This window comes from Thunnus thynnus, chromosome 1, assembly GCF_963924715.1.
Source record: "Thunnus thynnus chromosome 1, fThuThy2.1, whole genome shotgun sequence".
In the NCBI taxonomy this organism is placed as follows: Eukaryota; Metazoa; Chordata; class Actinopteri; order Scombriformes; family Scombridae; genus Thunnus; species Thunnus thynnus.
In genome coordinates this window covers 7,994,604-8,021,934 of record NC_089517.1, presented here as the reverse complement: position 1 = coordinate 8,021,934, position 27,331 = coordinate 7,994,604, and the positions used below count along the sequence as shown (strand labels likewise).

General features: G+C 40.0%; 1 protein-coding gene across 2 annotated transcripts in view; it reads left to right on the top strand.

The window, feature by feature from the left end:
- The window catches only part of LOC137169533 (C-Jun-amino-terminal kinase-interacting protein 1-like), a 55,531-nt gene that overhangs the window by 18,632 nt on the left and 9,568 nt on the right, over positions 1–27,331 (top strand). For both annotated transcript variants that reach the window (XM_067572817.1, XM_067572884.1), the window contains exons 3-6: positions 13,568–13,825; positions 20,179–20,260; positions 22,407–23,549; positions 25,613–25,688. In XM_067572817.1, coding sequence (XP_067428918.1) covers positions 13,568–13,825; positions 20,179–20,260; positions 22,407–23,549; positions 25,613–25,688 — 1,559 coding nt within the window. The remainder of the gene's footprint in view (positions 1–13,567; positions 13,826–20,178; positions 20,261–22,406; positions 23,550–25,612; positions 25,689–27,331) is intronic.

The following is a 27,331-nucleotide window of genomic DNA, read 5'->3' as shown; positions in this document are numbered from 1 at the left end:
ACTGTTGGATTTTTTTAAAGGAATAGATTAGGCTGATTTTCACATATAATTTATGTCCCCACATTTACTGTTTTGTTTTCCATCTGCAAGAGGACACCATCTACTGCCGGTCAGAATTAATGAGGCCCTCTTGCGACATTGACGGTTTAGAAAATGCTTTGGTTGTAGAAATTGAGAGAATAGGGAGAAAACAAAGACAAGCTGCTGATTACGCACCATATATTTAAAAAATTAGTGTTGCTGCTGAAGGTACTATAATACAGTTTTCACTGATTTTATACAGTAAAATCTTATTTCATCCCATTCAGTAATACTCAAAATATATACCAATAAATTCCCAGATTTATTCATTTATTTTTTAAGAACATTTTTAAAAAGTAATGAGCTGTGTGAGCCGTAATCTCCATTCTTAACGCTCATGCTCATTTCATCAATTTTTATGAAACTGTGCTGCCTCCATTCAGCAACATTTAGTCCAAGTTTAAGCTCAACAAGGGGTTGGACTCTTCTCTCTGTGGCGTTTTGTCCTCAACAGCTGCTGCATTCAGTTTCCTGCCAGCAGAGGAAAGAGGCCAGAGGCAGCAAGGACTGACAGACAGCACCAGGGACGCTCCATACATCTTGAGCCTGATTGCATATGATTGCCTCACTGCATCCTGGGCATCTAAATTATTCATTCTGAGCTGTTTACTTATGTTTCAAGTCCTCTAAAACTTCACTAAAGTGGAGAATGTTATTTCGCAAAAAAAAAAAAGTTTTGAGCACCACAGGCCCATCAGCACCCTGGTTTTCCCAAATATTATTGGCATAGAAATGAGTGGATCATTAATGAAAACTGGAGCGAGTGTGAAGTGCAACTATGAGAGATGATGAGAGATAGATGTGGAGTGGTACAGAGGGAGGGGAATAAGCAGACGTAAATTTATTATTCTGTCAGATCTCTCCGGCTCTGTTCCCACTGAAACCATCATCACCTCCTCCTCCGCTCCCGTAACCAAGGCAACAGCAGGGTCGAGGGTTTTTTTTTTTGTTTTTTGTTCAGTGTCATTTATCCGAGCAGATGAGAGATTCACATTTCATTGTTTTAGTGAGCCGGTGACCCGACAGATGAGGAAAATTGTTCCGATGTTACGGAAAGTTAGGAATATTTTAGGTTGAAAAGCCAATTCACCCTCTCTCTGCTTTTTCATGTCTTCCTATCCAGGGAGCTAATTATAGCGCACATTATTGAATGTGAGACATCTCTGTGTGTATGTGTGTACGTGTGTGTGTGTGTGTTTTGGGTCAGTGGTTATGGTTAGGGTTAGGCAATTAGCGGTTACGGTTAGATTTATGTAAAGTCGCCAGGAAATGAATGTAAGTCTATGTAATGTCCCCAAAAGTGACCCAGAACAACATGAGTGTGTGTGTGTGTGTGTGTGTGTGTGGACATTGATGACTCATCCTGTTGCAGGGGCTTCACAGAGATCAGACTCCAAAATGGCTCCTTGACTGGTAAAGATGAGGCAGGTCTGACAGCAGCAGCAACAACAACAACAACAAAACACACGTGTCACTGAGCGTCATCACTATCAGTGTTTGGCTTCTGTGTATGTAGAGCGTGTAGGCAGTATGTCAGTTCAGCGTTTTTTGTCACATTCTTTTTGCAGGGAAAGAGCAGGCTCTGTTGGTCAGTCGCAATAATTTGAATACCCTCAATCGCACAGTCTCATTCTCGTTTTTGTTTTATTTTATTTTTTACTCTACATCGTCTCCCTCAGCTTGTTTAATTGTCCATTGAACACAGGCAGTATCTCTGTCTTCTGCCCTCATTATGCGTGTGGGTGCACAGCTACAGTATGCAGCAAGCTAAACACACTTACAATAAAGGTTGAAGACAGAGAGTTGGCCTTTAAAGTTTTTTTACTGGAGGCAGTTTTGAAACTGTGAATACAAAGTGGAATAATGGAACAATTTCAATAAAAGTGATTCAGGGCTGCAACGATTAGTGGATTAATTGATTAGTCAGTTGACTAATTGTTGAATTAAATTGGCAACTATTTTAATGATTGGATAATTGTTTCAAATCGTTTGCTGTTGGGTGGACAAAACAAGACATTTGAAGGCGTCACCTTGGGCTTTAAGATAACAGGCATTTCCACCATTATCTGACATTTTATAGACTTTTCAAGACTAATCAATCAATCAAGAAAATAATCTGCCAATTAATTGATAATGAAAATAATTATTACTTGCATCACTATAGGGATTACTAATCAGGAAAGGATGACCATATCAAGAACAATAGATAAAGGACCATAAGGAGTTGGACCAACAATATTGTAAAAAAGGGATTGATACAAAAACAGTATTCATAAAATATCTTCCTAGTCAGATAATAAATATATTTTGACAGATTTTCTATAATTATATTTAGAGGTTACTGTGCATATAATCTGGTGAGAACAGTCAGCACAACAGTAAGCAACAATTATATTATGCCACTTTCATGCCATATCATTTTGAGAGTGTAATCATGAGCAGTCGGAGATATGAGGTATTCTGACAGCTGCAATATATCCACTACACTAGACTGTCAAGAAACCACTGGCAATTAAATACAATCAAATATTAATACTGATACAGTTGATTAAGCTGATTTGATTGTGTCGATCTGGTTTCACTTGCTAACTAACTGCTACAAATACGTAATGCTATTTATCTGATGTGACTACGACGCTAGCAGTGGGGGTAACTATTTTGAAATAATCCATGAACGCTCCTAAATTGGAATAATGTGAGCTTTTCCTGTCCTTCCCATTCTGTATTCCCATGCTGGATTTTACATTGCATGAATGCAGCATTAGCAATTAGCCATTTTGTTTTTTCTTTGAAAAGGTTTTGTGACGGGAATTTCACCTCCTCCGATTTGAGAGTCTAAGCATAGAGGGTGTTGTACTGTATGTTGTACAGATTGTAAAGTCCCTTGAGGCCAATTTGACATGTGTGATAGTGGATTATATTAATAAAACTGACTTTACATGACATTAGCCTCAGACAGCTAGTATAATGGCTAGCTTGGTTACTACTCAAGTGATCGAATCAGATTAATACTTCAAAATAACAGACAGCAGTCAAAAAGTAGCTATATGAAACTGACTACCTACAGATAATGATCTAACAGGGGCACTTAGAGGATGGATGTGAAAATTTGGCATAGGCAAAGATTTGACAAAATAGTGAGTGTAAATGTCAAATTGCAACTGCTGGTTTCTACCAGCAATATAATGTTCAACTGAAACCAACTGCTGGTGGCAGAACACTCTGTAGACATGTAGGCCAATGACGATAGGAGAGAGGACTGATTCTCCTCGCCGTCTAGACACTGGTGGCGCTGGTGGAATAAAGCCAGCTGGTGGAAGATGGGTCCTCTCAAGTGAATCTCCTGGAACATCCTGAAGGTCAAAGCGTCAATGAGGGATGTGAAAAAACAGAAAGCTGCAGTATTTTTAAGAGCAGCATCCAATAAACCATTAGTTTAAGGAATGCGGGCAGAAAGATTATCGGTATAGATAATGACAGGAACTCCAATAGAGAGTGACAGAGACTCCAACAGAGTGGCAGAAAATAGCAGATATTCATCAATAGACGAATGAAGGCAGAATGTGGCAAGAGAGAAAAGGTTTATTGAACTTTTGCCATTTAGAGTTTGTAAGTGGAGGTCTGTAGGTGGAATCTGAAAAGAAAGAAAGAGTGTTATTAGGGATGGTTTTGTAGGAGGTCATTGATGTTTTTTGTTTAGCTTTTTTTTTTCTTCTACTCAGCTTTGAGTGAATATTTGACTTATTCATCAGGTGAGCACAAACAAAACTCCAATGTGATGTTAATCTGAAAAACTCTGTCTGCTGGATATGTAAATAGACAGATGTTTCCTAAAATATTAGCTATAACAAGTTAATAAGCCTAGGTCTGTGTTTCTAAGTTCCTTCTTCTTAGTTTTTCTGAGTTTGTCTTGCAAATCCAAGATGTGCAAACAGGTTGCATGATGTGTCAAACTGTCTTGACATGGAAAACAAAGTTGAGGACCAGTGAATGAATCAGCTGGGTCAGACAGACTGCTTCTTTTACTCATATGTCAGCTGTCATCACAGAAACGCAGCTTTATCTCCTCTATGCTTTCTATTTAAAAGTGCAAAGTGTTCGATGGAGACCCGGCCTGTTCAAAAATGTATGAGGGGGTGGTACGGCTTCAGAACGTCAGGGGGGTTGTTAACTGTGGGCACTGTAGCCCAGAGCCCCCACTGTATGTACACACACATACATGCACAAGGGTGGACCAGCGGGTAACCTCATCAGTGAGCTCATCGTCCCGGGGGAGTTCAGGATGCATCTTGTCTTATCAATAATGGACGGTCACATGGAAGGAGCATCATACAGTCCAGACAGGCGTGGTGTCTGCCTCAGTGGGAAGGCAATGACTGTGTAAGTGTGTGTGTGTGTCAGCAGAAAGAGGGTGTGTCCCAATAATGCAGATAAATTGAAAACACTGTTACAGGTCAAACTTGGTTCCAATCACATTAACATTTTCAGATTTTTTCTAAAATTTTTGTTGTCCAAACTATAACGCTGCAGTAGTATAAAGAGCATTTATTTCTCTTCTTCCCCTCCTCTTTTCGGTGCACGAAATGTGCAACTCTCATAGATTTTAGTTTAAAATGTATTGACTCTGGAGAGAGTTACCCAGAATTACTCACTAGCTTGTGGCCCTTTCAGTCACAAAAATGTCTCCAGGAACATGTTGCAGGAGCTCGAGAAGTTTCTCAGTTTCAACTGCAGCAACCTGGTTCTATTGTAGTTTTTAGCTCTTGTCCCACATAGGACACAAGATCCTGCATACTGACCAAGGCTCACCAAGCACAACACTTTATTTATCAGTAGGACAACTTGTGATTTTTTTCAACAAAGATCTTTGTGATGACTGCACCAGTATTGGAAATATATAATGTACCACTTACCCTTTTCACTTTTACCTTTTTTCTCATTAAAGATATATTCATTAACATGCATAGAAAAGCAAATAGCCAACACAGTTTGATTTTGCATTTAAGTTTATTAGCATTTGTATATACATTATTTTCAAAATGTAGCATGCAAATCACCAAAAAATAAAGTCCCTGCTCTTTAGGTAGTACCTCCCAGAAGCCCAGGAATTGTCAAGTCAGGAGTTTGCAGAACTAAACATTGTTTACTAATATTCTTTTTCGACCACAGCCACTTTTTGAGGATCATTTTTGGGACCTAAAGAACTTAACTCACATCTCAACTGACTAAATTTTGTCCCTGGAGACTGCAAAAAGTCCCTGCTCTGGGGGTAATACACTCATGTATCCCAGAAACTATTGGGGTGGAGTTAATAGCACTGAATGTCACTGGCTGGTCTTGCCAGTAGTGTCAATATAAGGACTATGAATGGGAATGTCTTGCAGTGTTTACTGACATTTTAACAAAGTTAGGTGTAGTCGACCTCCCAACTAGGTGTAAAAAAGAACAATATAAAGAGAGAGCGAGCAAATGTGTGCCTCAGGAAAGCAAAACTTAATTCTCTTTACTGATTGTTTTGATGCGGTTATGCTCTAAAACCGAAAAATGATCTAAAATCACTTAACAAATCGTCACTACTTTTGCACAAGTCTATCTCCCCTTCCATCTCTATATATCTCCTTTATAACATCTGTTAAAATATCACAGTATCACAGCATTAAATTACTAAGAACAAGGAGAACAACACATTAATCCTGTGTTATTCTCAGAATAACACAGGAACTTGCTTCTCAAACAAAGCTGCTGATTCTCAGTCTGTTTTCACACTAATTTAGCCTACCTCACTCTTCGGGTTTCCTCAGATGTGGTGGAATCACAGACATGAATGTTCTAAATGAACCTTAGGTTGCTGAATTTAGTAGATCCTGTAGAAAAGGCCATATTTTGGTAGACAAAGGCCCTAAAACAAAGAGAGAGAAAATGGATTTCCATCTGTGTCCACATGGCTGTAGCCCTGAGGGGTTAATGTGGAGCAGCTCAAGTCCAGAGTGAAACATAAAGAGATTTGATGTTCCTCAGAGACATGAAATGACAACATGAATTATCATGTCCACTTTCTGTGTGTGCATGAGAGAGAGAGAGAGGAGAGAGTGCTTCCATGCATGTGTGCAGGGGTGAATGGATTTGATTAGCAGTCATTTGTCGTGTGTGGATGGTTGAGAAAGTCAAGCGTCGGGGTGCGGTCAGATAGATTAGGCAATTACATTAAGTGGCCGTAGAAACACACACATAATACAGTCGGTATCTAGACACACAGATATAGAAGAAGTCGAGGCTTGTTATACTGTCTAGGCTGCCCTCTATTGTCACTTTGTGCAAGACTGAGAGACATAGAGAAAGCAATGCAAAATCAAATGTTAGATCCACTTAAACAAATAGAAATATTAAACCAAAGTTACAAATACAGCATGGCTTTTTGTTGACAGTGCAGTCAGGCATCAAAATTAAATGCGTCACATAACTTTTCTCCAATCTATCATGCTATTTTCCCCAAAACATCTGAGCTGTCTTGCCTTTATCAAGGTGCTGTCTAAGGTTGTTTCTAGATTTAGACAAAGTTTGTCATTTTATGGTTATAAATCACCATAAATACAAGCTATTCACAGCAACATTGCAGTCATCTTGTGCCGTCTGAACGTTGTCCAAAATTTGAAAACTAAAGTTTCTGATTCTGAAAAACTTTTGAGACCTGCAGAGAAGAATTACGTCTTTATAGCTGGTCAGTATATATGAGCTTTATTACAAATAAAACATTGTGATTTACAAGACCAGAACTAATGTGTGCAACAGTCATGCTATCAAATCTGAATATTTTAATTCAGATTTACATTAAAGACAAGGGATGTTGTGTGCTTGAGTGTGTAAATCCTTCAGATATTTTTAATTGTTGCTTGTTTTTTTTATCTCTGCTGTACAACCTGGTTTTGGCAATATTGTTCTGAAAACATAATGTTAACAAATCCTATTCAAATAGATTGGAAGAGGTTTTTAAGTCTTTAAAATGCTATATTGAAAGTGCTCGTCTACATCAATAAAAACAGATCTTATTATCCAGAGAGGCAGAGGGAGGTAGAGATACAGAGAGATTGAGGGAGAGAGCAAAGAAAAAAGAAAAAAAGAGAGGCGTAGAGGGGGGGAGAGAGACAGAGAGAGGGTCCAGCAAAACACAGTGCGAGAGTAGAAGGAGACCTATTTCCATGGCAACAGTGTTTCTCTCACCTACTGCACGTGTTAGAGCTGAAAATAAATGCAGTGTTGGGCCACACACACACACACACATACACACTGCCTCCATGGATACTGCTCACGTCATCTCGTCCACATACGGTAACAGCAGAGAGGAAGCTGCTTCATCAACGCAAACAAAACAGAGAAGCCCTGTTCGTCTCTGATCCTGTTTAAAACATCATCACCTGTCATCTATGTTGTTGTTTACTGACAGTCAAGCGTTCACTGATATTCATGCATTTCCATGCACACCAGCACTGTTTGATCAGTAGTGATATTACACACAATTGACATGGTATAAAGTAAAGGGATTTTTACTGGTTTTTTGTCCTAGTTTGCATGGATTCATTTCATTTTTGCCACATTGGGTGATTGGAACAAGTTGAATAAACGACACATACCCCCTTATATAGTTGCTATGGTTATATGGTAGCAAACAATTACAATGACAAAACAATTGCAGGTCAAGCAGACACAAAGCAACATTAGTATTCATATTCTGAGTCATGTTTTGCCCACCTGATGAATAAAAGTGCAATGTTCATGCTCCTTTTATCTCTGGTTTAGTCTCCACCACCTATCGGGCTCTCTGGTTGCTAGATGTTCCCTTTCTTCACCAGCGTGTTGCTAACTTTCTGTCCGCCATTGTTGTTATGGAAATACTGATGTGAAGTGCAGCTTTAAGACTCAGTCCTGTGTGTACATGTTGTTTGTGCTCTACAAAGCTGATTGGTTGGGGATTCTCAACAAAAATGTCCATATGGACTTTATATTTTTATGTAATTAGTAAATATTGGCATACTGGTGCTGCACAAGATATATTTTTTAAATCATTTTCACCTGGATTTTTTTAATATTTCAGATATTTAAAGTAAAAACAGTCCCAGAGTTTTTATAATTAAAAAGCAGACAAGAAGACAAGACAAGAATCTTTATTTTTTTTAGTAATGTCTCATATTTTTGAGCAACAAATCAAATGATTAGTTCTTCAGCAGAGTAAAACCATGAGTTCAAATGATGGAAATATGAGTTTAACATAGAATCCTTCAACGTTTTAAAGAATTTATGATTCACACATTTAATATCCGATTAAAGGAATATGATATCAGTCAAATCCACATTTGCACTGAATTTACACCTGATCTTGCCTTTTTTTGTTGATTGCATTGGTTCTTAATTACATCTTCTTAACCACCAGATAGCTCTTAGCAGCAGGTGTTTGGTGATTTAGCATTTTTAGCTTTTTTTGCACCGACTCTTGTGTTGTTGTATTTGACTTGTTGGCTGTGTGATTCCCCTGCTTGGGCTGCTCTGGTTGGACAAGAGCCGAGCATCACAGCATCTTCAGGGCAGCGGCATCTCGTCGGCCTCCTCATCGTCACTGAGCCCCTTGTCTCCTAGCAACAGAGCCAGGGCTCTCTTAAAGGGGCCGGTCATAAATTGAGGTCATAAAACATGAGAGTACGAGGAGAAACCCGTTGCATTAGCAGGTATCGATCTTAGATGGGTGAAGAGGTGGATGAAAGGAGAGTGGGGAGAAAAAAGGAATGAAATGGAGGTGTAGACACAGAGACAGACAGTTGTTTGATGTGACTGAGCTGAAAATATGGGAGGAAGAGAAAGAGGGATGACAGGAGCATCTCCTGACAGCTCATCAGATAGAGGAGTGATTTATGCATATTTAATGGATTAGTAGATAGATGGACAGACAGCATGGCAGGATAGGTGGATCAATATATTGAAAGATGAGGATGGTGAAGCAATTAATAACATAATAATTTAATAGAGGGTGTGTTACTCTGTATCTCTCAAAGGCTCGCAACATAGTAAAATGCTCCCTTAAAGATATTTTTCTTTGTTACATATCAAAAAGAGTACAACATTTAAAGCCCAGATAGGCTCTCAGGTACAGAAGCATCAAATCAATCAAAACACAAACTGGTTTCCAAGTCAACTATGTTACTTAAAAAGCAGATTACTTCCTGTATTGGTGCAGCGTATTGACATTTGACATAAACTCTTCTGCCCTGCAGAATCATCCAGTATGAATGTAATTCATGGACTGTTGGCTCGGTCCTTCAGAGCAACAACAAAGGCCTTAAAATCCTCTTCACAAGAGCTGAGCCAAAACAAGCATTAGGGACCTTCAAGTCTAAAGTGAGAAAATATGCCAAACAGCAGTAGCTATAAACTCTATGTGCACATCATTTCTGGAGCCTGGCAATTATGGACTCTTGCTCTTCTGCTGCATTTGTTCTACCGTTTCATTCAAAACAAACTCTTGGGTTTATACATAGATTCACTCTGCAGTGGGCTTTTCATTAATGCATATCATGGGATTTATTTAACAATGGCCTGAGCATGAACATCTCGAGCGTGAACAAGCGGTAACATGGTCATGTGATTTGACTGCCTGAGTGCATCATTAAACAGGAAGTTGCTTACTGAGATAAACCTGTTGTGCCTTCCCAATTCAGGTCAAATCAGGCAGCATTTCTGGGTTACATCTGAGGAAACTTTTGACACGGGGCAGTTTAGAGCTGCAATAATTAGTTGATAATTAATTGATTAGTCGATGAACTTAAAATTTATCTTGGTAATCAATTAATCATTTGAGGCAATTTCCAAGCAAAAATGCCAAATATGATACTTTTAGGTTCTCAAATGTGAGAATTTGCATCATAGCAGATTCAGTCATCACCTTGAGCTCTAGGAAATTGTGATACTGTTCACTGTTTTCTGGTGTTTTACAGACCAAACAATTAATTGAATAATCAAGAAAATGATCAAGTTAATTAAATTAAAAAAGTTGCAGCCCTTGGACAGTTCTTGTCTGCCTGTTATGATGTATTCGGTCTAGAAATGTGGACTTTTAAGGAGGCAGTCTCTGAAATGGAATGCTGCTGCATACAACACCGCTTTCCATTTTAGTCCCAATTCAAAGGTTTCTGGCTGTTTAGAAACCAATTACAGCAGCTCTCTCTCTGTCTCTCTCTCTCTCTCTCTCTCTCTCTCTCTCTCTCTCTCTCTCTCTCTCTCTCTCTCTCTCTCTCTCTCAAATGCACACAGGCCTCTTTCTTTCTTGACAGAGAGACCTCTGGATATCTGTGATTGGTGTTTTGCTGCATACAAATGTGCTTGAAGGCAACACTCAGCCGATGGAATTGGATTAACCTCCATTCCATTCACCCACTGTGAGTTAGCTTACTGTCTACAGCTGCGCACATATGTTAATACCCGCTCTGCTTCATTTATGAAGAAAAAACACTGATACTTATCTTTATAATACAGTCATTCAGCAACAAAAAAGGTATGTGCATGTCCAAATGAACACATATGCTGTCTTTTAATACCAAAGCTTTAGATACTGTGCTCATTATTTTGGCTTCAGCTTCAATTCTTGAAACGATTATTACTCACAATATCAAGGCTGTTCAGTGAATCGCTGTATAATGTGGGTTCATGTGAAAGGAGGTTTTTTTTCACCTCACAATTCCCTTCTGAAATTGTCCGGAGTGATGAATGGTTTTATTATGGCAGCTGTTCCTGTTTCGCTGTTGTCCTCTGCTCTCTGAATCTGCTCTGGTGCAGCTCTCAAAGAGGCTTACTCTTGTCGGAATATGCTTTTCTATTGTCCTACAATTTTATTTTCCCACATTGATCAATCACTGTGTTCATGGGTTTCACTGTGCATTAATTTCCCAATTAGGATAATATACAGATATAACATATTATAATTTATTTTAGCATTTATCACCTCACTTTATATTTGTATACTGACAAAAACAGATATTGTGGTTCACATGATAACAAGATAAATTTGACTAGAATATGTCCAGGTTTGAAATTTAACATGACTTTATATGCATGTGAATGTATGTGTGTTTGTGTGTCTGTTTATACACGTGGAGCAGAGCTGAAGACTGTAATAGCCTTAACAGTGACTCTGGTGTCCATGTCAAAGCATCTACAGCAACGAACAGGAGGAATTACCACGTGTGTGTGTGTGTGTGTGTGTGTGTGTGTGTGTGTGTGTGTGTGTGTGTGTGTGTGTGTGCGTAGCTGCAGGGATAGTGATGGTAAGTGAAGCAGACTGTACTGCCCCAGTGACCTCTGACTTTTGCTGTCTCCCAGACGACACTCGTGCTTGTCAGTTGCTTTGATTTCAGCAGTACCGTTAAAGACAATTAAAGTGAATCTCATCACAAGATTAAACAACCGCTCAGTTTAGCACATTGTAGCATTGTGTTAAGTAGCATTAATGAAAGCAGCTCAAGCAGGTTTAATGAACTGATGACACAAACAAAAAAATTTGGAAAAGAATAATGTACTCTCTTCTAGAATTTATATTGGACAACAATAGAACTAAGACAATGTTTCAAAATGTAGTATTTCAGCAATGCTTACATTTGAACAGTCCACTCTGAACCATGCAGTTATCAAAAAATAAGGCACAATGCGGATGCTTTATACCATGCACTGCAAAGTTTAAGTTAAGAATTCAAAAACATTAGATATTTAAATGTTTAATTGTTACAGATCTACACTGGTATGTGCTGTTTTCTTCTCTACTAATAATTTAGGTGGATATTTTTTTTATTTTAATGAAAAAACAAGCCCAACCTGCCAAGGCAATGAAAATCAAGAAATTCTAAATATCAAAAACATTTTTGTGTCTCATAATTATAACATAGTATTTTAATTGCGACATCATTTATTCATTCATAATTATGATTTTACCTAACTATGGCTGAATTATGTCTAATATTTTAAATTAGAATTATGAGATAGTCATTGTGATTTTAATTTTCATCATACCTCACTTTCTGCACAATGAGAATGAGAATGAACTCCCCTTTCTTTCCTTTTTTGCAGGATTTACCTCCAATATTTCCCCCAGTTCAAAATATCCAGATCCCTTTGTGCTGCTTGTCTTGTTTAACTCTAATATTAACCTGTGGAGGGATGACAGACATCGACTACCTGTGTTAACCTGCCGTAAGGTCCAAGTTATGTCTCCTAGTTCCACACCCAAGGTGCAAGCACCCTGCCCAACCAGTAGGAGTCGCTAGTGCAGCAAAGAGACTATGATCCCTCAACGGCTTTCCACTTTCGAATACGGCCAGTTGTGTTAAACTGTGTGTTACAATCCACAACCAAACCGCCACCGACTTCTGTATTTTATTTTGTCATGTGCACCCACGATTACATACCTACCTATGTACCAATGATTATGATTTTTGTTCACAGCCACTGCCCGGTAACACTACAGAGCTGAGCATCTATAGAGCAGCTCACACTAAAGTCAGCCTACTCTCACATTTACGTTACGCTTTAAGATTAGTGTTTTCGTATCTTTGGTCATTATCTGTAATGTGAAAACATCACATTTACAGAAAGAATAAATAAAAAGTGTGCATCCAACGAGTTTCTATCCTGCATGGCTGCTGACAGCCCTGTTAGCCAAATCACTAGTTCAAAAGTCGACTTTGCTAGCTTTCACCAACAGAGCTGAGAGCATCATGTAAACAAACAGAAACAATTTGAGCTGCTCTGCCTGGCACTGCCCTCCATTTCCATCACCCTTTTATATTTCCATTACAGTTAGTTATGTAGTTATTTTGAGATAAGACTAGCTTTGTGAAATTTTGTCTGTCAGGCTGCAACGACATGGCTAAAGAAATTACACTGAATCAACTGACAAAATGAGGCTTCACTTGTGGGATTCTCGACTCATAATTCAGATCATCAATGCCCTAAAAGTGACGCGGATGGGACGGATACATCAGTCACTACTTAATAGCTACCATGAACACAACATCAGACTGAATAATGAAGTGGAAGTGAAGTGGCAATTCAGTTAGGATTATCAAGCAAGGTCAGGACTTCATCCCTCTACCATCTGTGCATGTCAAACTAGATTTAACAGCAGCCCTTGTCAAAAGATTACAATGGGAAAAAAAAAGCTGTGAAACTGAACAATTACTAACAGAACAAAGGGAGTTTTCATTCATCCACTTTATTACTGTAGGTAAATGCTGTCATGGAGAAGCTGATGCTTTGAATAGCCTCTGCTCTCTCTCTCTGCTGTAAGCAGCTAAGTGCTGGCAGTGAGAGTGTTACAGGCTGAAGACAGAGCAGCTTCTAATTGGCCGGCTCAATCTCCTCATCCCATCCACACACTCTCCGTCTCTTTCTCTCTCTGTCTGTTTCTGTTCCTCTGCTACGACTGACGGGATGTATCCTCCAATCCCTGCAGGGCCATGTGAGGCGAGGAACCAATAGCATGTCGGGGAGGGCCGAACTGGGTGCCGTTGGCCAGCTCCAGGCAGAGATGCTGCATTTGGACCTCATTGACGGTGCTGACGGTTACCGCGGTGACAAAGAGTCCTTGAAGGCGTCCGCCATCGCACCCCCGCCAGTCACCAAGGACCTTGCAGCACCTGTTACCATGGATACCTACCGGCCCAAGAGACCCACGACCCTTAACCTCTTCCCGATTGTGCCACGCACACAGGTAGAGCCTGAATTAACCTTATCTGCACACACACACACACACACACACACAATTTGTGACAGCTGAGTGAATATTGATCAAAGAGCAGAAGGAGGAGAGAAATGATTTTTCAGTGAATATTTGCATGCCTGCCTGTCTGGATTGTTCCTCACATGCAGATATGACATTAAATGATGTACAATCTGTATGGCATCACCACTGGATTCACTATAATTGTTTTTCTGACAGGATGTGTTCACTGGACTGAACAATAGCCTCAATTGTCAAGACAGATTTTTTTTCCCTTGGTGCCCATCTCTGTTTGTCTTGGACTGCTGCTAGAGCTCGTGACTGTGTGTGTGTGTTGTTGTACTTCTAGATTTGTGAGGACAAATTTGGGTTTCGAACCTCGAGAGGGAGAATATTTTGTCTTTTAAAGGGCTGTTTGAGGGTTAAGACTTGGTTTTATGATTAAGGGTTAGGGTTAGAGGCTAGGGAATGCATTATGTCAATGAGGGTCCTCGTAAGTATACACCCATGAGTGTGTGTGTTTGGGTGAGGCTGTGTGTGTGTGTGTGTGACAATGTAGGCATGTGTGAGTGTTCATCACTGTCTGTTGATCTCATGTGTGTCAGTCTGCCTCCTGTACAGACAGAGCTCAAGTCTATATTTTTCTTCACTAAATAGCAAATGTGTGTATCTGTATTCAATGCAGACTGCAAGTTCATGTGGAATACACTTCACGCACACAAAATAACAAAACAAAATCAATCTGTTGTCCTGTAAAATCAGAAGAATCACACCTTCTTTTCTATCAGTTATGATAACATCATACTTATCAAAGTGATTGCTGTTGAGACGTGCCCAGTATAGTACCAAACCTCTATGAGAAACAGTGCTGAAAGGAAAAGGACAAATGGAATCATTGCAATAACCTAAAGATGCGTTAATTAATTAGAACTCCACAACAACCTGACAGAGACAGCACTAATATATTAACACCTTAGAACTTTGTTATAGCTAACATACTAGCAAAACATGCCCTCTGTTTTTGTCCACCTGGTTAATATAAGTCAAATATTCACTTTTAGTTCTGGTTTGGTCTCCACCGACTCTTGAGAAAAATATCTCGCTCTCTCTTTCCTCATCAGCTAAAAGCTAATTCTTTAATCCAATGGTTGCTGCTGGACAGGTAGTGTACCGTATGTTTATTAGAGCTTGTTTGCTGAGAATGGCTGTCTGCTGGTGGTGGAAGATGTGCTAGTGAAAGCAGTGAAACTGAATCAGGAAGTAAATGTGCTGCAAAACCAAAAGTTTGTGGTAGAAATGCCTAAAAAACTCCATAGAGCTGCAGAGTTGGTGATAATTCTCTGTGACTGCTTTCACATCACATGTAGCCATTTGATCTCTTAATTGACGGAAATAATTTCCATGAGACACATCACGACCAAAAACAGAGCTGCTAGCCTTCTCACTAACTGACCCAACTAGCCACACCAACCTGACTTCAGCTATTAGTATAGTTGAGTCTTAATTTGAAGGAATTAAGTAATTTGAGGGCACAGTCATTTATGGACATGAATAATTATATTCAAGGTAACTAAATGATTCATGGTGTGTATTGTACATTTGATACTCATATGTTCACTTTAAATTTTCTTAACATGTTACTCTGATACCTGCCAGGCTCCATAGATATGCCTGTATGATGATACTTGTTACGCAACATATACAGCAGTGTATATGCACACACTCCCCCAGAGTGCAGGCTGTCAACATGATCAACCAAGCAGCGCTATATTTGTCTACGCTTTATTCTTTGCCTAGTTTCTACGAGGTGGAAGAAAGACTACTGTAGACGCTGCTGCGCCTTTGTTCTCGTGAGCTTGTATGTGTGTGTGTTTGAGCTGTCAGGACGGGAAAGTATAAAGGAAATAATTGCTCTGAAATGTTTTGTTCTTGGGAAGTCTTCTTGTCTCTCGGGATGTTGTTCGTTTTCTTCAGCAACTAGAAAAAAACTAGGACATAAAAAAACGTGAAGAACTTCAAAATTGTTGTAAAACAGTTTTTCTGGAGATGGACTCCGCCGTGAAGTGTGAAGACATGACGCAACAAATCAGATCTCGTTATGATAATAACCATCTGCAGCAGCACATCTTGGGGTCATTTCTGGACTTTAATGCCTCTGGTGTAGTGTGGCCATATTTACAGATGATGTTATAGTGTTTTAATGTGAGGCTTTAGCTTTGTGTAATGTACTATGACTTTCATCCCCTCGTTCATCAGTCTGAATGTCTGAATTTCAAATTATTTTGCTGCATAAGCTGCTGTAAAACATTATTCAGCAGAAAGTTAAAATCCAATCAGTATCCCACAATTGGAAGGAAGCATTTACCATAATGTGGGTAGTTGTAGAACTTCATACATATACATATTGTACGTTGAATTTCCCAATTTCAGTCATCTTAAATGGCTAAAAGTAAAGAAAAAAGGTCAACTGCAGTTTTGACACATACACATAACTTCAAGGTCACCTTAGAAAGATTTCTCAGTTGTTAGTTGCTCATTTTTTTATGCCATTTGAACATGTAAGCTCTAGCCACGTTTGCGTGTTCATCAGATATTTGTGTGACAGTAGTAGTAGTAGTAACAACTGTCAGCAGTGTCTGACATTCAACATGTTCCAGGAGATGTAGAGTTGTAGCGTGTTCTTTGTTGTTCTTTCAGCCTTCCTCGTCTATTTCAGTTCGTGTTACAGCCGGGGGTTTCCTTTATTTCTGGTCTGTTTCTTGCTCTTCTGGGTTGTAGAGATTGACCTCTGTTTACTCCTCTTCACTCGATTTTGTGATTTCTTTTCCAGCCTCACACATTCACTGTTTACCGGCTTTGTGCAAAAAAAAAAACACCACTCAATGTCTGAAATATACACACAAACTGTTCAGATTCTGAAGATATTACGGTGATATAAAATAACCAAATAACTGAAAGGATTTCTTTCATCTACGTCTTTCATCTAAATATAGAACACATCACCAAAATAGGTTTAAAGCAAAGTGTTTTTAAGGTGGATTTTTTTTCTGCATCACATCTATAATTGAGACACTACAGCTCTACCGTCTCCAACAGAGCTGACAGTGAAAACTGAGATTTAATCAGGCGGTGCAGACAAAACTGAGATGAGATGAGCTAGATGAGTGCTGATGATCTCTAGGCAGTCTTTCTCAGACAGACTACTGTAAGAGAAAAGCAGGGAGAGGGAGCTGGGTGACTGTTTCCAGGTCAGTGGATCGGTAAAAATGCAAAATATACATTTAACTCTGCATCATTTGGCAGCATGTAACAGACTTTTGTGGCTGAACAAATACAGCTCTGAATGCTGACAGTTAAGAGTAGTGAGGCTTTTATGAAAAGCAGTGTTTTGGATCTAAGTGCTTGCATTTTGTGCCAGTTTTCTGTGTATTCAAATGAAATTACTCTCATGACAGAAAAATGTTGCACTCAAACAAGTCCTCCGTTTCCCCCCAGAGTTAAAAAGTTGGGAAATCTTCCATCATGAGGGACTAAAACAGTGAACATCAGTTAGTTCCTTAAAGCAAGAGTGAGACCTTTTAGGGTTAGACCTCCTAAAGTAATAGATTAGTTTACACAGATTTTCATGCAGGCATCCAAACTGCATAAGTAAACATTACTATATTTAGAAAAAATAGACATATGTTGTATAATGAGCTCTTGGCAGAAAATAGTTTTGTTCAGAGACTTGTTTCCACTGAAGCTGCTTGAATGAAATTATCCAGACGGACGACCATATCAGGCAGGATTCCTCGGTCCTAATCCAAATCTGACTAATCGCTCATCTGGCCACGACACGGTCTGGCCTGGTCTATTTAAGTGCTTGTGTTTGTGTGTGTGAGTACGTGTTTACAAGGTGTATCCACACAGTAGACTACACTCCAGTACAGCAACAGACATGGACATTAAGGGTTTGAAGTGCCATGACATTTGGGCTGACAATTAGTATGTAATTATTACCGAAAAATGATTTCATGCCGTATTTGCTGGTCAAAACAGCATTAACACTGTCCATGTAACCTTTCCTAACCTCTTATAGGAGATACATAGAGAGGAGAGGGAGGTACCAGATGCAGCCCCAAAGTGGGTTTCGTCTAGCTTTAGCCAGCATTTATATCAGTAATAATAACATTTACATTTACGTTTTGCAGACACTTTTATCCTAATTGTACAAATTCTCAATTAGCAGCAATGAGAGACTGATAGTAAGAAACAACTGGAAGAAGTCAAGTGCATAAGAAATACCATAAACCACAAGAAAGTAGTGCAACAATCAACAAAATGCTAATTAGTTAAAGGGGTTGTGTTGTGGTGTTCACACTGTAGACACCAAGTCAATTATTGAGATCTGGAAACACTGACATTGCTAAAAACAAGTCGATGGGGAAAGAGACACGAGCAGTCAGATGATGAGACAGGTTGTAAACAAACCCCCCCGGGTTAGTCGAACTTATTTAAAACAGATAATGAAGCAGACAGTAAATTTATTACCCAAACTGTAATGTAAACATCCTCCACAGTACAAGCTAACAAATTCTAACTGTTTCTTCAACCATATTCCCAGATCTCAGTAATTACTTTGAGTACAATGTTATCATAACTGATTGAAGTGTTGGACAAAGCCATAAACTAGTGAACGTAAATCAAAAAAGGAGGAATTACTAAACCTCTAGATTACATTCGGTGCATGAAAGACAGAATGAACTCTTCTGCAAAGCGGTGCCATTGTGATTTTAAATTTTGCTGATGTAATTTCTGCTGCTATGTGTGGTGCGGTATGTCTGTGTGTTGACCAATGCCAAACCCTGTAGTTGACAAGGTCACGTTCTATTAGAGTCACTTCCGTGTAGACATGAGTCATTAATACTTGCACAAACACACACACACACCATCTGAGTCACTGCCCTGAGCGTTGATTTTTTTGTCACCATGGTAAAAACAAACCTTCGCTCCTCAGATCGATGCTGCCTTATCCCACCTGCTGATTCACTTGTTACCACAGCAACAGCTCTGTCTCCGCCTGGTACATGTAAATGGGAAGTGAGTCATGCACGTCGGTGGCTGGCGGGTGGACAGAGGAGGAGGAGGACATGGTCTTATTTTGGACGACACGTCATCGTCACAGGAGTTTCCAATCTTCTTCTTCTGTTTAAAAAAAATCCCCCTTCACCATCTCTGTATGCCTCTCCTCCTATCTAGGGCTGGGTATCAAACTTCAGTACTGTTTTTGTGGTACCACTGAAGTATCAAAGGCTGAAAATCACAACCTTTCCTGAACCTAACAAGCATTTTGTAGCCTGTACCTAACAACATGTGTGGATGTAAACCCATATCTCTGCTGTTAAAGTCCAGGCAACAATTACATTTTCCCCAAAACATACTAATATAGGAAGGCAAATAAGTAGCATATAAGTGTAGGAGAAAGAGTTGGCTGTGTTGTGCTAACATATGTTGTTGTCTTCTATGATACGGTGGCTCCCAGGTGACAAATGTTCCTAACTCACACAAATTTTAAATAAAATGTCTCCTCATTGGTTGAATACTAATGATATAAATAGATATGTATCATGAGGTATATATCAAAGAGTAACTTAATACTAGTCTGAAAGAATTGTTTCACTGCCCTCTCTGGTTGAAAGAATCAAGTCTGTTTCATGACCACAACAGTGATGTCACTGTGCACTGTGTACACACCCTAGGGTACACTTCTACATCACTAATGGAGATTGCTGCACATTCTACTCTTTTTATAATTTATGCTATTTGGCCACTTCCTTTTCTCAGAAACCATTTACAATTATTTTTCTTAATTGCCTGTATCTATAAAAATGAGAAGGGACATTCAGTTATGTACTGTTCTGTGTTTGACTTGGATGAACTTATCCTTTAGATTTGAAAGACACAAAAAGGCTCTTGAGAAGTATCATGGTTTCTAGAAAATGCTCCCTCCAATCCATCATCAACCCCCCCTAAAACAGCCTAAAGAGACCCCCACTGTTTTTGGGTGAGTGTGTGTGTTCCCAGTTGGGGGAAAAGGTCTGGTTCCCTTTAAATGCACACCACGGAGCGCAGACAAAAGAATCCCTGCTCATTCAACAGAATAAAAGCTTTGTGTGTGTGCGTGTGTGTGTATGTGTGTGTATGTGTGAGAGAGAGAGAGAGAGAGAGAGAGAGAGAGAGAGAGAGACAAAAAGTTTTGTACATTGAGTTTCAGGATCTAGAACTCAGTGACTCTGTGTATCTCTTCATCTGTTTTTCTTTCTCACGACTCCCTCCACCTCTTCTTCTTCTGTATTTTCACACAGGACACGTTAAATAACAACTCCTTCGGGAAGAAATACAGTTGGCAGGAGAAGGTTTCGGGCTCGTCCTCGCCTCTTAAAACAGGTGAGTTTTTACTTTCCCACAGTTCACACCATGAAGCTCAAATTTAAAGTTTAAATGTCTGAATTTCCTCATTTAGTCGATTCTAACTGGGATGCTTAAAGCAAAATTCTTCCTCTGACATGATTCGCCCTTGTACTACTAACAGACCGGCTGAAAGTGTGTGTGATTTGCATTGAGTCTGGCAGGCTGTCTCTCTCTTTCTGATCCTCGGGGGACAGTGTTAAGGCTTGGATTATGCTAAGCTAAGTGTAGCTAGCTGTAGTACTGTGTGTGTATGTGTGTGTGTGTGTGTGTATGTGTGTGTTTGTCAGTTTGAGGCTTAGCTAGCCGGCAGCTGTCACAAGTCATTGCTGCAGCTCCTTTCAGAGCATCATGTGAGGCGGGACTGGCCGAACTAGCTGCCAACAACTCACCACTGTTAGTAAAAGTAAAATATTACTTGTTACTCTTGAACATTTCAAAACAAACTTAAACAACCTTCAAAAATCAGGATAAATCCACTTGCCTGTGCTTTTATTCTGCACACACACAATGTTTGCTGAATGGGAGGAACAGAAATACATCCTTTAATTCTGAGCATTACTCTGACCTGCCCACTGATAGCCTTGTAAATAAATGGAAATAAAGCTGGACGTTTTTACTTTTAAGTAATGTTTCTAACACTTAGTTAGACCAGATACAAGCTGATTACAATTTCCTTTTTAATTAGCTAAATTTATTGTGTTAATATTGGATTTTATCTGGATGTAATTGCTAGGGATGGATATAGCTGTCAGACATATTGACCATTTGGCTGCTGATAATTATAGTCTGAACAATATGATCTGAAGGCTGTGTTAGAATGATTTGGGAAACTGAATAACACTGATGTCCAGTGTTGTTGCTCAATAAAATCAAACTAGCAGAAGCTTTTTCAGTCGGAGGAAAGAAATCTTTGGCCTTCTTTCTCAAGAAAGCTAGCTTACTGTTTGCTAGTGTCCGACTGAAACATGAGGGAAAAATAGAGATGGGAGAAGGTTTGATCCTTTGATCTTCATCAGATTCATCATTCTCATATCTAGCTTTGTTGACAATCCAACTACATGCAACTTCACAAAGTTGTTCTTGATGACGATAAAATGAAATACACATATTTTCTACTGATTTATCATTGATTATTAGGACGACATGGCAATAGCCTATGTCATTTAGCACATATTGCAACATGGATAAAATAGAGAAAAGCTGAGATGGACACTCTTTCCACCAAACTTGGACAGTTTTTCTTCATTTTCATATTCATCTTAGTTGTAAAATATTGAAAAATGTTTTTTTTTTTACACTTAACATTCTCAATACTTAATGTGATAAAACCTGCAGATGTGTTAGTGAACACAACGGATGCCATTCACATGCAAACGAGCAAATGACATCATTTTGCCTGACAAGACTCATTTTAAGCCACAAGAAGCTTGTTATAAGGAGTCATTTGAGACAATTCTGTTAAATTTTAAATTGCAGATTAAAAGGATTCAGTGCAGAACAAGTCTGTACAGTCCCACAAGGAATTTCTGGCTTTTCTTTTTGAATAAGATAAAAGGGTTAATTGTAGTAAATATGCATCAAATAGCATCCAAAATGATGCATTGCTGAGTAGGTCTCACACAAATACAGATTTAAACTCCTTTCAATGAGAGACAAAACTGACATGTCTCAGTATTGTCATGAATTGACCTCCCTATTTGAACACTCACTCAGACCTCACCTGTCGTTCGCTGTCCCGTGGCTTCAGTCTTCAGTGCTGCATCATCCACTATGAAATATCATGCCTGGATTTCCTGCCGATGGATTATGACATAACACGTCAATCACCTTCTCTCAGCTGCACTTGAATTTGATGAGTAATGGGGATTTAGCTGCGTAATCCTGACATCCATTACCTAACCATTTCTACTTTTCTCTCTTCCTGTTTGTGCTTTGTGCTTGTACTTTTTCTGTCTGTACATTTGCTGCCATATCTGCCTTCGTGCCTGTTTGTGCGTCTGTCGTCGTCGTCATGTCTCAATCATGTATATTTACCCTGTCTGTTTGTGTGGCCTTTGTGCGTGTGTGTGTGTCTGTGTTTGTGTTTTCCTGGCTGTGTGCGTGTTGTTTTGTTTGTCTCTAGGTGAGCTTACCCCTCCACGTGAGCACAGCTGTCTGAGTGACGAGGACAAGGTACAGGGCGGCGGGGCGCAGACCAAAGACCGCGGCACATCCACTGACGCCCCCTGCAGACACAGCCACACCTCTGGACACTCACACGGCTCGTCCGTAGGGGTGGTGACACGCTCCAAGCTTCAGGAGAAGCCGCCCGCGCCGCCACCACCACAGAACTACACACCAGCACCTCTGTACCCGACAGGGAAGGTGGATGGAGGCGGGCACCACCGGGAGAGGATCCGCTACCACACAGACGTTCATCTAGAGCCCACAGAGGAGATTTATCTGACTCCTGTGCAGCGCTCTGCTGACCCCCTGGAGCCACCCAGCGCACAGGATAGGCCTTTCCTCTCGCAGCAGACTGAGCAGGGCCGCATGTCCATCAGCTCCGACACAGAGGGCCCACCTCCTTACCAGCCCCTCCCAGACCGGACCAACCCCTCCATCTACGAGGAGGACGAGGTCTACATCCCCCCGCCTTCTTATGCTTCCTGTGTAGAGTCCCTCATCACGCCGCCCAGCATGGCTCTCTCAGCTCGCTCCTCCCTTGCACTGGACCTCAGTATGAAGGGGGCAGGAACGGGCGCCGGGGTCATGCTGAGAGCCGGCTCATCTGTGGAGTATGTGGACGCCACAGATGAAAGCTACTGTGGGGAGGATGAGGATGTGGACAGGGTAATAATGGATGGAAGGATGAGAAAGGGGGGAGGAAAGGGGGATGGCGGCGGAGGCGGCAGCAGCAGAGCCGTACCGCTAAGGACTTCCATGAGCTCGGACGCCAGCGGCCTTTCGTACGATTCGGTCAAATACACGCTGGTGGTGGACGAGCACGCTCAGCTAGAACTGGTCAGTCTCCGGCAGTGTTACCAAGGCTACAGCGACGACAGCGACTCAGCCACCGTCTACGACAACTGCGTCTCTTCTCCCTACGAGTCGGCAATTGGTGAGGAGTACGAGGAGGAAGATGAAGAGGAGGATGGCGCTCGGTTGGGAGGAGTGAGGAGAGAGGCCACAGCTTGTCTGTCTGAAGACTCCACTCCAGAAGCAGACATGCACTTCTCCAAGAAGTTCCTGAACGTCTTCATGAACGGTCGCTCTCGCTCCTCCAGTAAGTCACTGTCATGATACCAATCAGTTTAATTCAGTGTGTTGAGGCTTTATGTATGTATGTCCCAAAAAGGAATACACATACTGTATATTTTAAACCCTGTTAGTTTGTCAGCAGGAAGTCACACAACTTGTGTAAATATCCTTATCAAAATTGTGACATGTGAAATGTTAGGTGTTGGTTTGGCCTTTGTTCTGGAGCTAGAAAGATAAGACATGCAAACTAAGGCTCCATCTGGTTTGCTCATGGCGTAGCCTCATGATGCTAGGTGACATCACAGCTTCTTTTAACACCAGTATTTTCTTTTTCATCCGTTTATCAGATAGATTACAGTTACAATTCACTCCTCTGTCCATTTCTAAGACTTGATTTTACATTTTGAGAACATATTTCTTAACTTTAAATTCCCTCCAGAATTATGTGTGAAGCAGCCAGGAAGCACATCAGCACTGCAGGCTGTTGTTCTGGTGTAATTCCCTCTAAACATACAGTAACACAGCAGTGAATGCTGTCTAGCCGAATTGGCAGCATGGTGGAAAAGGCTTAAAGCGGTGTGGCTGTTGAGGCAGAGCCACAGAGAGATTCAGGGGCTGGAATATTCTCGTGTAGCACAGATCATCCACGTGACTGCTTTAACTGGATATTGTGATCTTCTGTAGGATAACGGCAGTGAGTCAGATTTAACCTCATTGTAATTCTAACAATGGGAGAATATATGATTATGACAAAAAATTTTGCAAGTGGTGTTCAGCAATATTGTACAGTTTTATTTTTTAGTAGCAGTGGTCTATCGTTTTGTGTTTTTAGCCATCAGTCGGTCTGTTGGTCGGTGCACCACTTCGATGACCTCCTGACTTTTCCTCTAGCGTCAACATGAGGTCAACATGTGTGGTTTTTAGCGAAATGTCTCAACAACTATTCGATGAATTGCTATGATATTTGGTATACCTATTCATGTCCCCCTCAGGATGAATTGTAATTACTTTGAAGCACCACCATCAGATCAAAATTGCAAATCATCCAATACTTTGTTTAATGACCAAATACCTGCAAAATGAATGACATTCCAGCAGCCTCAGCTGTACTTTGTATTAGCAAATGTTAGCATTCATGCTAAACTAAGGTGGTGAACATGGTAAACATTAAGCTTCATTGAAGGTATGTGACTTCTTAGGGTCGATTAGATGAAAGCACAAGGTTAATAGTTGTATGTGTGTATACGCAAAAAAAGAAAAGATACAATTGACACATGTTCAACATTTACAAAATGTGCCCTTCTAATCAGAAAGAAACCACATCAAAAATCAAGTTCAGATAACAAAAATTACACACACACACACACCTGTGTTGATCAGATTAAGCTCTTGGCACCATTTGAATACATCATTTAACAAAAATGCAACTCTGTGATTTCATAACTACACAAAAATGGCTCTTAAAGTGGTCTCCCAGGGGGGAAGAGTGGGCCAAGGGAGAGTCCTTTGATGGAGGATTGTAGAATTTGCCTTCATTAAGCTGAAGGGTTTTTTTTGGGAAAACAATGGGAAATATCAGCATACATCCACCCACATTAAGGTGTGTATGTATGTGTAAAGAAGCCAGCAGTAATGGGCAGAAGGGAGGATTCATGTGAAAGAGACTGACAGAGAACTAGATTTGTCCGTAATGTATACGTGGTGATTTGCTCTAATAGGCCTCGCTGTCCTCTTGGTTGCCGTCCATATGGTTTAGAGACTCATTAGAAACTCCACAGTAGTTTATCTGAGGAGTGCACGGTGGGGTAGAGGATATCTCAGGGGAATGTAGGTAGAAATACACAATGCTCATCTGTTTCATGCCTAATTAAAGTGTGATTTATAGCTTCTACAGCATGCATGTGTGCTTTGAAGCAACATACAATGTGTCTTAATGGTGTTTTCTATTTGCAAATAATAGACTTTTGTAGCAATTTGAAGTCAGTGTCATTAATCTTTTTGTCATCCTGATGCAGGGAATGACACTCAGCACTGTTGTCTTTCTTGTTTTATTTCCCTCATCTCTTTTCTTATTTCTTGATATTCAAGGTGCAGAATCTTTTGGCTTGTACTCTTGCATCATAAATGGAGAGGAGAAGGATCAGAGTCACAGAGCTGTCTACAGGTGAGGAAGAACCATCTTCATCACTAACATCATCCACAGGCCATGCTAGATGTTTCACCATGACTAAAACATTTGTAGTTTTGGCCATCATCCTCACTGAATATGACAACACAGCTCAGCCATACATGTACTGATAAGTGAAAATAAAGATTAGTGCACCTGAAATGTCCAATATAGCTACAGGATGTTGATACATTAACTTTCAAATATGTAGTTCAGACAAAATATCTTTGGAGTCTTAAAGGAAAATTCAGGTTTTATTACAACTTGCGTCTTATTCTTGTAGTTTTGGTCCTTATTTTTGTCACTAATAATGACATCAGATATCTTGGGACACAGCTACAATTACCTCCTCTTTTGGGGCAGGTTTTTCAGACAATCCGATTGCACAGGAAAACTGTGCGTACACAGTTACATCAAGTACAGTACGTCCAAGTTGAACCAGGAAGTTTGTTTGTTAATTTCACAGTCCACCTTTGTTTCCTCTGTCAGAAGCTAATCTGGGGGTTTGTTTACAACACACCTGATCGTCTGACTGTTTCTTGCTCCGTCAGACTTCTTTTTAGCCATATTGCTGCATTCCCAGATCTCAACAATTAACTGTGAATACAATGTTATCATAAAGGATAGCATAACCAAAATGGCCAAAACTGCTAAGATAAGATCCAAGTTGTAATAAACTGGAATTTTTCCACTGAGTTGAATTTTTACATTCTAACCATGACTGAATTTTGCCTTCGGTTACCAACTGAAAGCAGTTTTTACACTTAATGCAAACAAATATTTCTTCTTTGTATTTCAACTCAAAATTAGTGTAAGCTTAGCTTTTTTTTTCTTGCTGAAATCAACAATTTTTAGATTATTATATAAGTCAAATACTGCCAAAATTATAATCAAATTTCATTTTTGTCTCAGCTGGACACATGATTTTACACACAGCACTGATTTTTCACTGTGCAAATAATGTCTAATAATGCCTGTGCTTTGATGTGAAATTTCATGTGGAAATGTGGTTAAGGGTTTTGTTTTAATTTGTCATTAGAAATAATTCACTGATATAAATTCAAGAATATGTTGCTCCTTATTGCTGGCAATAACTGAGAGTTCAGTGGGTTAAACTGGCTTGTTCTGGCAAAATCATGGCCAGAAGAACTACAGTATCAACAGCCATATAGCCAAAAAATTGGACTTGTTCTTTAACATGCTCATCTACAATGTGTGGTTATGATCAGCAGTGCAGTTGTTAGAGCAGAAAAGTCTCCACTTCTGCATGTTTCCTCAGTAACAGTCACACTCCAGTTGGCAGTGTGGAGTTACAGCTGCTGTTGAAGACCTCAGGCTGATATATGCATAGGGGAGGGAGGCAAAAACAACAGCAATGCAGTCATGTGAACAGCAGCATCTCACTGACAGACCATGTGATGGTGCGGCACATTATGCACGGTTAGCAGAAAGCCGGGGCCTTAATACAGTGTTCCTACAGATTCCTATGCATATAATGTCACACAGTTTATCTCTGTAGTGCAATGTAGCTATTAACATCACATCTGACTAGCAAACATTGGGATAGTTAGGCGCTGTCCACACTAATACGTTTTCATTTTAAAACGTCCTCACCTGGCAAAGAAATCTCTGGTCTTACT